The sequence below is a fragment of the Microtus oregoni genome, unplaced genomic scaffold (genome assembly GCF_018167655.1).
Source record: "Microtus oregoni isolate MIOR12 unplaced genomic scaffold, Mior012 000073F_001, whole genome shotgun sequence".
NCBI classification, from domain to species: Eukaryota; Metazoa; Chordata; class Mammalia; order Rodentia; family Cricetidae; genus Microtus; species Microtus oregoni.
In genome coordinates, this window is record NW_024543981.1 from 1,475,822 (window position 1) to 1,487,038 (window position 11,217).

At 36.8% G+C, this 11,217-nt stretch overlaps 1 protein-coding gene across 1 annotated transcript; it reads right to left on the reverse strand.

Moving 5' to 3' along the window:
- Positions 1-7,107: 7,107 nt before the first annotated feature.
- Positions 7,108-10,204, reverse strand: LOC121441060 (melanoma antigen preferentially expressed in tumors-like). Its single transcript, XM_041642192.1, has 3 exons — positions 9,912-10,204; positions 8,379-8,969; positions 7,108-7,621 (listed from the first exon to the last, which is right to left on the reverse strand). The coding sequence occupies exons 1-3, from the start codon at positions 10,199-10,201 to the stop codon at positions 7,108-7,110; spliced, it is 1,395 nt and encodes a 464-aa protein (XP_041498126.1). The 5' UTR covers positions 10,202-10,204.
- Between the last annotated feature and the right edge of the window lie 1,013 nt (positions 10,205-11,217).

Here is an 11,217-nt window from a genome sequence, read left to right on the forward strand (position 1 = left end):
TTGGTAATAGACATACCCACTTATCATTTTAATAAAAGTGCTCTTGGTCTGAAAATAATGACAGATGTGCAATAAAGACAGACTCACAGAGAAATAAACCACTGAACAGGTCACAGTGTGTTTAAAAAATGTATATAGGCTAGAGAGAGAGCAGAAAAAGAACATAGAAAAGATAGTCTTTAAAGAAACAGAGTACAGACAGTCATAGATGAAAGGAGTACAGAAAAATAAGCCAGATAAAGATAGAAAACACAGAGAGGGTCAGGAATATGTATATTATTGAGTATTCTTTTAATTCTTTAAGTATGAATGAGCCAAATACAAAGAGACATTTCATTGTACAGTCTGTTAAGTGAAACCAAAATATATTCCTTAAAGGTATCTTGACTTCAAAATTTGGGTCTAAGGATGTGTTGCTTTGGAAAAGAGATTCTGCATTTGTATCCACAGATGATGAAAACCTGTGGATTGCTTTGGGACTAATGTGGATAGGTGTGACAAATTCCCTGAAAGGTCTCTGTAAACCCATTAAATTTCTTTGCCCCACAAAAAGCTCTAGAAGACAGTTTATAGAGAACTGTGTCCAAATTCCCAAATATTCTTTATAAATGTTTGTTTACATTTAAAGAAGGATATATTATAGAGATGAATACTTTGCCTTGGTATAGATCTTGGTCTATTGATACAAACAAAAAAATCATTTTTATTATATGTACATTCTGTTCTTGATTAAGGTTTGGGTAGCTCATTTCAAAATGTAATGTATAATGTATAATAAAGAAATATAAGTTAATAGATAATCTTTTGTAATAGTCAAGATTGTCATCATATTAGTTAGGTTTTCTAGATACGTAATGATATATTTCAGATTTCAGTTAGATACCTATAAGTGAAATGAGACACATTTGTTCCTGGCAGCGCCAATTTTCTTCAAGAGGAAGATGGTCAACAAATTGGCTCCTTATGGGTGATTTTTAGCCTTTTGGGCAAGAAACTATTCTTTCTTGGATAGTTAATGGTATGTTGTATGAAGTGGACATGCAGGGACCACAGAAAAATGACTGCTGAAGTTGCCCAAGGAAGGCAAGACATTCCTTAAGCATTCCTGCGTCATGAAAAAGTCCGCCGGACATTCTGCAGGACACAGGAGAAAGCAACTGAAAAACTGCCAATATAGGCAGAATTGTCTTTGAAATTTCCTCATTTATTGAAAAGTTTGTCAGATACTATGGGCCTGTAGACTGAAGATCGATAGTCCAATGTTACCAAAGAACTACGGGTGACTGTCCAGGCAGCAAGATGTCTTGTCAATCAAGAGTTTTGGAAGTTGCTTACAATGCATTTCCTGCTTACTTAGGTAATATTATATCCTTCTGATGTCTTTGACAGGGTTGAAGAATAGATAGTTACAGATACAGTTTTCCTTAGTTAGGATAAAAGATAACCTAGAGGAGGGACATGTGATAATATGTTCAAAGTGGTCAAGTCTATGATGGGGATACCCACTGAAACAGCTTACCTAAGCTAATGGGAACTCACTGACCCCATTCTGACAGCAAGGTAACCAGCATAGGACCAAACTAGGCCCTCTGAATGTGGGTGCCAGTTGTATGGTTGGGGCAGACTGTTGGGACCACTGGCAGTGAGACCAAAATTTATCAATATTGATTGTGTACTGGCTCTTTGGAACCCATTCTCTTTGGAGGGATACCTTGCTCAGCATAGATATAGTGTGGAGGGTCTTTGTCCTGCCAGACTTTGGTGACTTCCAATGGAAAACCTTACCTTCTCTGCGATGTGGATGGTGCATGGTTGTGTGGTAGCTAGAAAGCAAAGGAAGAGGAGGGGAGTGAGTGGGAACTGGGATTGTTATGTAAAATGAGAAAAAAATAGTTCTTAATAACTTAATAAATAAATTTAAAACTTTATTAAAGCATAGATTTAGGAGTTATTCAGATATTTGCATTTCTATTTAATTTTTTTGAGACAAGGTCTTAATATATTGCCATGGCTGGCACTATGTATACCAGCCTGACATTGAACTCACAGATATCTGCCTCTGAGTATCAGGTACTGGGACTAAAGTCATGTGTTTCCATACTTGATTCAAACAGAATTGAATTCTGTTTTGCTTTGTTTCTTTCAAATTTGAATAAATAATCCTTAACATAGATGTTTTATATGTTTTTAACAATGTTATTTATAAAATCACATATATGTGAGTTAAAAATAGAAGTAATATACCAAATTGTGCATATTGTTTTTACTGATATCTTCCTGACTTTGATAATCTTTTATCATATAAATGTAATTGTTGAAATAGGAGCAGCGGGGCTGCGTCCCCCGACACGCAGCCGCCCACATGGCTAGCTCTAGCTTATGCCCCAAAATGATTACACGGAAACTGTATTCTTTTAAACACCGCTTGGCCCATTTCTATCTAGCCTCTTCTAGGCTAGCTCTCGCACCTGGACTAGCCCATTTCTAATAATCTGCTGTAGCCCACGAGCTGGCTTACCAGGAATGATCTTAACCTGCGTCTGCCTGGAGTGGGAGAATCATGGCGACTCTCTTGACTCAGCTTCTTTCTCCCAGCCTTCTGTTCTGTTTACTCCTCCCACCTATGCTTTAACCTATGAGGGCCAAGCAGTTTCTTTATTGCTTAACCAATGAAATCAACAGATTGGTATATGACACTCCCATATCATGTAATCATATAAAATTTACTTTTATAGAGGAATTCTCATGATTTATATCACTGAAATGAAGTTCAATATCATCTCAAATGTGAGAACTATGAAAAATATTCTGCAACTTTTAACAGTATTTTTACTTGGTTGATCTGAATTCCAGTATATTATTATTTATAATTGAAACAATATAGACACATTATTGTTGTTGTTATTTTCTTACTAGATCTTTAAAATAGCATTTGGATTTTTAAAAAAGTGGCATAAGTGTTTAATTTTGTTTTATTTACTTAGTAATTAATTAAAATGCATTGATGTTCACATTTCAGCATATGACAGGAACAAATTAAATTTTATACACTTTTGACACAACCTTGTAACATGGTGTTTGCCCACATTGATACATTAAGAACATGAGTACATTACTAGTTAATTGTTTCTATATGTCTCTTTTGCAGTGTATCTTGAACAAACGTGCTTTTCTCTGTATGGTCATCATATTTTGGTGTGACATATAAAGGACTTCATGTATATATTTGCTATAAAATGTTATAGCAATTGTGGCAATTTTAGTAGAAAAGATGCACCAGAATATTCAAACAGAATCATGTATATAATTAAGGAAGAATGATGCATATGTCCTAAATATCTTCCTAAGCTAATACAATTAAAGGTAGACCCAAGCTGATGGCTTGTGGCAGGTGGTTGAAATTTTGAATAGGCTAGTACAACATTGGCTTCAGGGCAGAAGGAAAACCTTTAGAGTAGGTTAGCTCAAGGATGCAGAACAGTATAGTCCCACTACTGAAGGCTGTATAGGGACTCAGGATCCTGCTCTCTTTGGTTCCATGCTTCATGAATTGAAAGGATCCTTCCTGTTACAAGCTCTTTATCGTGTTCTGCCTTGTAAAAGTTCCAAAGTAGTGCAATTAAACAACCATGGTGAAACTTCTAAAGCAGGGAAATAAAATTATTTTTTACCTTAGTCTATTATGTTAGACATTTTGCACAATGGCAGAAGGCAAACATCAAACAGATGTGAGAGAAAGCCTCCAAGATGGTTTCATGGAACCCATGAACTCTGCTGAGAAGAGACTGAACGTCATAGAGTCCACTTTACCTTGAACAGAACATGTACCAAGTACAAGGAAAATAAAATATGGTCCAAGAGGGTAAAACAACTTCCTTCTATGCACTAATAAACTGTGGAGACTCAGATACGCCACAGAAATATTCAGCCTCTGAGTGGCAGAAACCTTGTTTTATTTGTCTGTTTATTTTGTTGACTACAATAATATCCCAATCCAAACTTTGGTGAAAGAGTTTGAAATGAAGAAAAGCTTAACCACTCAAGAGGTAATAGTGTAGATTCTTTTTCTCACTGTTAAATTTGGATGGTTTCCTTTAAGAGACAGAAGGCAGCCTTGAATAGAGAAGCTTAATACAAGTTGAGGGATAAAAGCATTTGTTTCAACAAATACCTGCCCTCCAAAAACATATTCATGGAACGTTAGAATATTGTGACTGGTGTGAAGTACTCACAGGTACATCTTAGTGAAGATTTCATGATGTAGACTTTCCACATCTTCTAACTAAAACTTCAGTAGGCATAGTAGGTGGAGTGGGCTGTATTCTGCTGCATGTCTAGCTTAACCCCCGAAATAACCAGGCAGACATTGTATTAATTAAATTACGGTATGGCCCATAAGCTCTAGCCTCTTATTGGCTAATTCTCACATCTTGATTCAACCCATTTCTAATAATCTGTATGTCACTGTGAGGTCGTGGCTTACCAGGAAAGATTACATATATCTGACCTGGCAGCTTCATGGCTGCTTGACTCTATCTGCTGCTTTCTTCCTCCCAGAATACACTTCTGTCTTCTCTGCCTATCTAAGTTCTGTCCTATCAGGCCAAGCAGTTTCTTTGTAGATTAACCAATGAAAGCAACACAACTACTGAAAGACCTCCTACACCATTTCCCCTTTTTCTGTTTAAACAAAAAGGAAGGCTTTAAATTTAACATAGTAAATTTCATATAACAAAAGAGTTATCAAGCAAGGATTACAGTTACAATATTTATATCTATTTTATCTTTTATCATAACAAAGGAAAACTATAACTATCTATCTATTCTTGAACTCCATCAACGATTCCAGAAGGATATAATATTTCCTAATTAAACAGGAAATGCATTGTAAGCAACTTCCAAAACTCAAGAAATGATAGACATCTAGCTGCCTGGACAGTCACCCAAAGTTTTTTTGTACCATTGGGGCTTCCACATTCAGCCTACAGGCCCATAGTATCCAGCAGACTTTTCCATGAAGCAGGAACTTTTAAAGACAATTAAGTCACTTTTTTTCTGTGTCCTGCAGAATGTCTCACAGACTCTTTCATGAAACAGGAACCCCAAAGGATCATCTCACCTTTAGTCAAGTTCAGCAGTCATCTCTCTGCAGGTTCTTCATGTCTAGTTTATGCATCAATCCAGGCAAGAGCAGTTTCTTGCCCAAATGGCTAACCAACTCCGTAAGGAGCCTCTTTGATGCCCATCTTCCTTTTTCAGTAGATTGGAACTGCCAGCAACAAACATGTCTCATTGTCATGAAAAGCCATAAGTTATTAAAACATTTTAATTGCCATATTCTGTAATCTTTGAAAGATATGAAGAATGCCTATCTAACTGAAATAAATCTAGCTAACATGACTACAAGTTTGACTATTATCTATGATTATCCATTAACAACCTATATTTCCTAATTATACATTACAATTTTAAATGAACTACCTTAATGAAGGTCAGAAATATATATATATATATATATATATATATATATATATATATATATATATATATAACAAGATTGACCTCAAATTTATATCAATAAAGCAAAATCCATACCAATGCAAATTATTCATATCTATATCATATCCCCTTTTAAATGTAAACAAATATTTAAGACCTGGGGGACAGAGGCAGACAAGTCTCTGTGAGTTCAAGGTGTGGTAGCACACATCTTTAATCCCAGCACTGGGGAGGCAGAGACAGGTGGAACTTTGTGAGTTTAAGGGTATCCTGGTTTACAGAGGGAGTTCCATGACAAAGATACACAGAGAAACTGTCTCAAAAAGCCAAAAGTTAAAAGTAAAATAATAAAGAAATAGAGGATAAAATAAATCCACGTAAAGATGAAAAGTACAGAGAATCTTGATACTGTATGTTATTATGCTCTCTTTGAATTGTTTGAATGCCGAGGAAAGAGCAACTGCTGCTAAAAGATATTTGCTTATGATTGCTGCTAAATTAATCCAAAATAGGTATTTTGAAAATATTTTGACATCAAAACTGATGTCAAAAGGTATGTTACTTAGGAGAAGAGATTTTGCTTTTGTTTCCACAGGAAATGAGGGACTATAGATTCATACTGAGTTAGGAAAAATAAGGTTTGATCGAGGAAGACCACCTGAGAAATCTCCAGTAGGAACAGATGGCCCAGATGTCTGCGTTCTACATCCAAAACAGATTCAAGATGCTGTCTGAGATGATCAAGGCTCACAGGATACTCCAGTCAGGACTTGATCATAACTCTAAATTTTCTTTAGGTCCCCATAAGACTATCAGGGCCCCCAACCAGCCAGAAGTAGCCCAGAATACTATATCCACACTCCCAAAAAATGGACTATGGATATTTTCCTTTGTTTAAAAAATAAGAGGGGGAAATTGTGCAAGAGAATTGTCTGTATTCTGTCAATCATGTTTTAAATAAATGCTGATTGGTCAGGCAGGAAGTATAGGTGGGTCAACGAGACAAAAAGTAGATGTGTGGCAATGAAAACAGAAGACTTCTAGGAAGGAGAAAGCCCATTCCCCCCAGTCCTTCCCAGATCACAGAAGAAGCAGGATGGGATATACCCCACTGAAAAAGGTACTGCACCATGGGGCTAACATAGATAAGAATAATGGGTTAATATAAGCTACAAGAGCTAATAAGAAGCCTGAGCTAATGGACCAATCAGTTTATAAGTAATGCAGACTCTCTGTGTGATTTCTTTGGGGCTGAATGGCTGTGGGAACCAGGCAGGACAGAAATCCCGACAAGCAGGTCCACATGTTAAAAGTAGGTAAGATGAAGCATTATCAAAAACAATAGTCAAGAGTCACACAGATTCTCTACAAGCCTTCCATCCTCTTGCAAGATATTTGCTATAGCTATCAGTCATATTCCTATAATTTTACCTGTACTTTGCTACAACATAAGAACCTTATATATTTACTCTACCAGATCAAGAAAAAAAAACATTTAATACATAAAGAGAATGTATCAAGGTGAAACTTTTAGAATTGTAATTTATTTTAAAAACATTTTATAATTAATGGATATGTATCCAGGAGAAGCTGTGTTGGATCATAAATTTATCTAGGATAAGTAAACCAAATCATGTCGATCCTCCCTGCTTCTCGTAGCATTCGTTTCAATTGTGCCTGCACATAAGCCGTTTTCTGCTGATCTAAACTCTCTTGGATGGGCCATCTCCCATAGCAATGCACAGGGATAGGATATATCACGTATTTAAGCTCCATCAAGGGTGTTAAGTTCTCAAGGAGTCTCATGAGCATGGGCATACTAACAGGATTTGCGGAGAGGTTCAGCTCTTGGAGTTGGGAACAGTGACTTAGTGCTGGGATGACACCAGCAACCATAGAATCTGTTAAAACACACTGAGTAACTGCCAGATGCTGCAAGGTGCCAGAGATTCTATGCAAGAGGTTATGAACGGGCTCACAATCTTCCCAGTACATCGGATTACTGCTGATATTCAGCAGTTTTAAATGGTTGGCTTGAGGGCACTCAGCTAGAAACTTGAAATCATTGTAAGAAAGTTCACAGAATGTTAGATGTAAGAAATCCAAACTGGTTGGGAGGACTCTGCAGGGAGAAAACAGAAAAGTGTTTCTGTAAAATGAGGACTAGAAGAGGGGAATTATATCTCTGAATCTAGAACAAACTGTTTTGCACATCATCAGCAAATGATGTGAGCTTTCACACACTTAATGTACTTGTGGATCTGTGAGAGATACATTACCACCCTGGAAAATACTATTTTAACCTTGACAATATTTACAACATATTCTTATGAAGTTGGGTGAAAAACTTAGTGAAAATTCTATCAACTTAGGAAATACAACATAATCACATGGGGAGCTAGTTCACATACTCAGAAGAGAAAGGACAGAAGGAGCAACCAACTGGAAGCTCCCTTTGGCCAGTCTATAAATGACAGCCTCTCCAGTCATGGCCTGAACCTTGGAGATTTTACTCGTGATGTGACAATACCATCTATGGGTGTATGAATCTGTGCATCTGTGCCAGAACTTAATATCTTTCAATTCTCCCTCTTTATCTCTTGATGTCCAGAGGAGAGCTATATTTTTCGTTTGACCTTCTTGTTTCTGGAATGAGCACAGTGCCTATACATGCTCACCTGACTACAATTTTGTAACCCCATTTTTCTTTTCAATTACGGAAAGAAACTATTCCCGGTCTGTTCTTAAACTCCCAGAATTGCCCGTGCTGAGGAAGGAGGAGAAAAGGTTATGGGAATTTTAAGTATATCTAAGAATTATTTCTCTCATCTTAAAAACTGGCTACTACTGTAAAGACAGTATGTTCCCCATACCCTTACCGCAGGGCAGTTTCCAGATGATCGGTGAGGACGAAAGAATGAAAATTTAGTTCATTGAGATGGTCCATACACCTAAGGTGTGAGACAAAATTCTGGAAAACTTTCCCATTCAAAGATCTACAAGTGATTCTAGACAGGCAAAATCTTCTCAGCTGTCCCACTCGAGTCAGAAGGTTGTTGACTTCAATAAGAGAACCCTGAAATACTGACAGGTTGATTAGACATTTGAGATCTAAATAGTTAAGGGTGTTTCTCCTATCACCCAATTTATCGATTTCCAAATCTCGGCAGCATAAATGCAAAGACCCTGAACTGTCTTCCACTTTGTTCAAAAGCAGAGCCAAAAATTCATGTTGCCATAGGGTGATACCACTAACAAGGGAGATGTTCACTATTAATTCCATGGGAAGATTAGAAGGTTGAACCTCAGGTTCTGAACTTGCAATACTCTGCCAGGACTGAATCTTCAAGATTGAGTGCTCTGAGTGAGCACAGGAGAACAAGCATGCAGGTGATTTAGTACAGATCTTGGGGCAGACGATCTTGCAGCCAGAATCCTCCCTTAAATCTAGGATCCTCAGTTTAGGGATCCTGTAGGGAAAAAAAAAACAACCAAAAATATTATGAGGTAGAGACATTAATATAACCCATCAGGATCAATGACAACAGGTAGTGACAATATCATCTTCTCTTTGTTTTTGTCATTTCATACACCAACGACCAGCAAGATTTTGTTATGCAAATACTATATCCTGTACTGTTTTTTTGTAATCAGTAAATTTTCATAATGTCTTGCTATGCCTGTTTTCATGAAACATCTCCATTATGGATATCGATCAACAGTAGCCTCTCTCACCTCAATTGACATATTAAAACCCTCTGTAAGACATCAGAGTTTTTAAGAAAACCTCAACAGATGTACCAACCACTTACATTGATTTTCACCATTCACTATTAACTAACTCCGGGAGATTATCTGGTTCACTATTGCAACAGGCTCCAAGATAAGGTTTTGCTATCTTATTATATATGTATTATACTCATTCCTATTGAAAAGCTGAGTTCTTGGCAGTAACAACTGAAGACCATCAGTCATGACTTTCAGTTCAATGTTTCTTATATGTTTAATTTTCTAATGTGGAGACAAAACAGGGTTGAGCCTTAACCATTGCTGTCAGTGTCTTCGTATGCTCATTCAATGAGGAGACAGTGTTGAACAAGACAACAACATTTATCACTAAACAGCACACATTATTATTTTTTCTTTAATGTTGCACCATCTTCAGCAATCTTAACACTCGTGTTTATCTTCTATGTAATAAAAACACCATAATGCAAATATGACAACAGTGCCCTCAGTGAAATATGTCCCATATTCAATATTTTAAAAAACTTATTTTCAAAGTGACATCAGGTATTGGACTAAGAGTCCCACATTTTTTATCACTATTTGCATGTACTACCTTTGGAAGTGTAGCAGGCTGTGGTGTTACCTCCTGTGTTTTTGCATGTCTCTATTTTACAGGATCTTACCTAGATCCCAAGTTCTGACCAGGCAGGAATGGAAGACATTCCAGCATGGCTGTCAGGAGTTCACGATGGTGTTCTCGCACAGTAAATGTGCCGATATGGAGACAAGCAAAGGGCCAAACCTTCACCATTGCCTTCACTATATTCTTATGCACACCCTTGAAGGAGGCACAGAATAGTGGAACAAAAAGCTCCCTTGGGATCTTCTCGACAGCATGAATGGCTGCAGTTTCATTACTCAGGAGTTGATGTATAGCAAGATCCAGGAGTGTGTTTGGTTTCTTGTTGTCCATCTTAATGAACCTGCATAAGGGTGAGAAACATTTAGAAAACTTGACAGATATCCACAGAGTCTTCTTTGCAACAATTGTTGGCAATATGGGTAACTATTTGCAGAATAAATAGCAAAACAGCCACTTCCATTTGTAGGCAAAGGAAATGGGTTTATGTCTCTATTAAAATATATTTGTATATGAATAAACACATAACCAACTTCTCTACATATTTATGCATATATAGATAAGTATATGTGACAAAATATCAATAGAAATGAGCACTAACTTAACAGAAAACTATTTTGGTCACCTAGCTATTGGACTCCTGATATTTGATCTCAATAGTATATAAACCATCACAAAAGCAAGGATAAATCTATATAAAATTGATAGCATCATTACTAACTTGGAAAGAGAATACACTAAGAAATCAAATTAACTGTAATTAAAGAAAAAGGAATGACATTATAGCCCCTGACTATATTGATATTTTGTCTATGATCTACCAAATAAATCTTACCTGTAGATTAGAGAGAAATCAAGCACTAGAGACCTCCTAACTCAGTGAAATAGTCAGACTGAAAAGAGAGCGAGTTCCTGTCTCATCCTGCCTCATATTCCTCTCTAGCCTTGGTATTAGAGGCGTGCGTTGCCACTGCCTGGCCTATATGGCTAACTAGTGTGGGTGCTGGGATTAAAGGTGTGTGCAACCACTGCCTGGCCTGTATGGTTGATTAGTGTGGATAGCTATGAACTCTGATCTTCGGGTAAGCTTTCTTAGATTATCAACAAAGTATCACTATATATATATTTGGTCACCTTTGTGGCATGTGCAGACATACCAAAATTGCAAAAGATATGCATGAAATAAAATGGGTAGGGTCTTCAAACTGACCTGAGCCTATAGTCAGAAATACTAATTCCAATATAATCTTAAAATACAAAAATGTATTCTAAAGATAAAGGGAGAACCAGTTTAAGGAAGCACCTCTCCCAATGTTGTCTAATTAAATCCTACATTCTTTCCTATATGT

What these genes read in the sequence shown, in the direction of transcription:
- LOC121441060 (XM_041642192.1), bottom strand. Translation starts at nt 10,201, where the DNA reads ATGGACAACAAGAAACCAAACACACTCCTGGATCTTGCTATACATCAA. An exon ending in GGTCAGAACTTGGGATCTAG is followed by an intron (nt 8,970 to 9,911) that starts GTAAGATCCTGT and finishes TTTTCCCTACAG; the next exon opens with GATCCCTAAACTGAGGATCC. An exon ending in CATCTGGAAACTGCCCTGCG is followed by an intron (nt 7,622 to 8,378) that starts GTAAGGGTATGG and finishes TTCTCCCTGCAG; the next exon opens with AGTCCTCCCAACCAGTTTGG.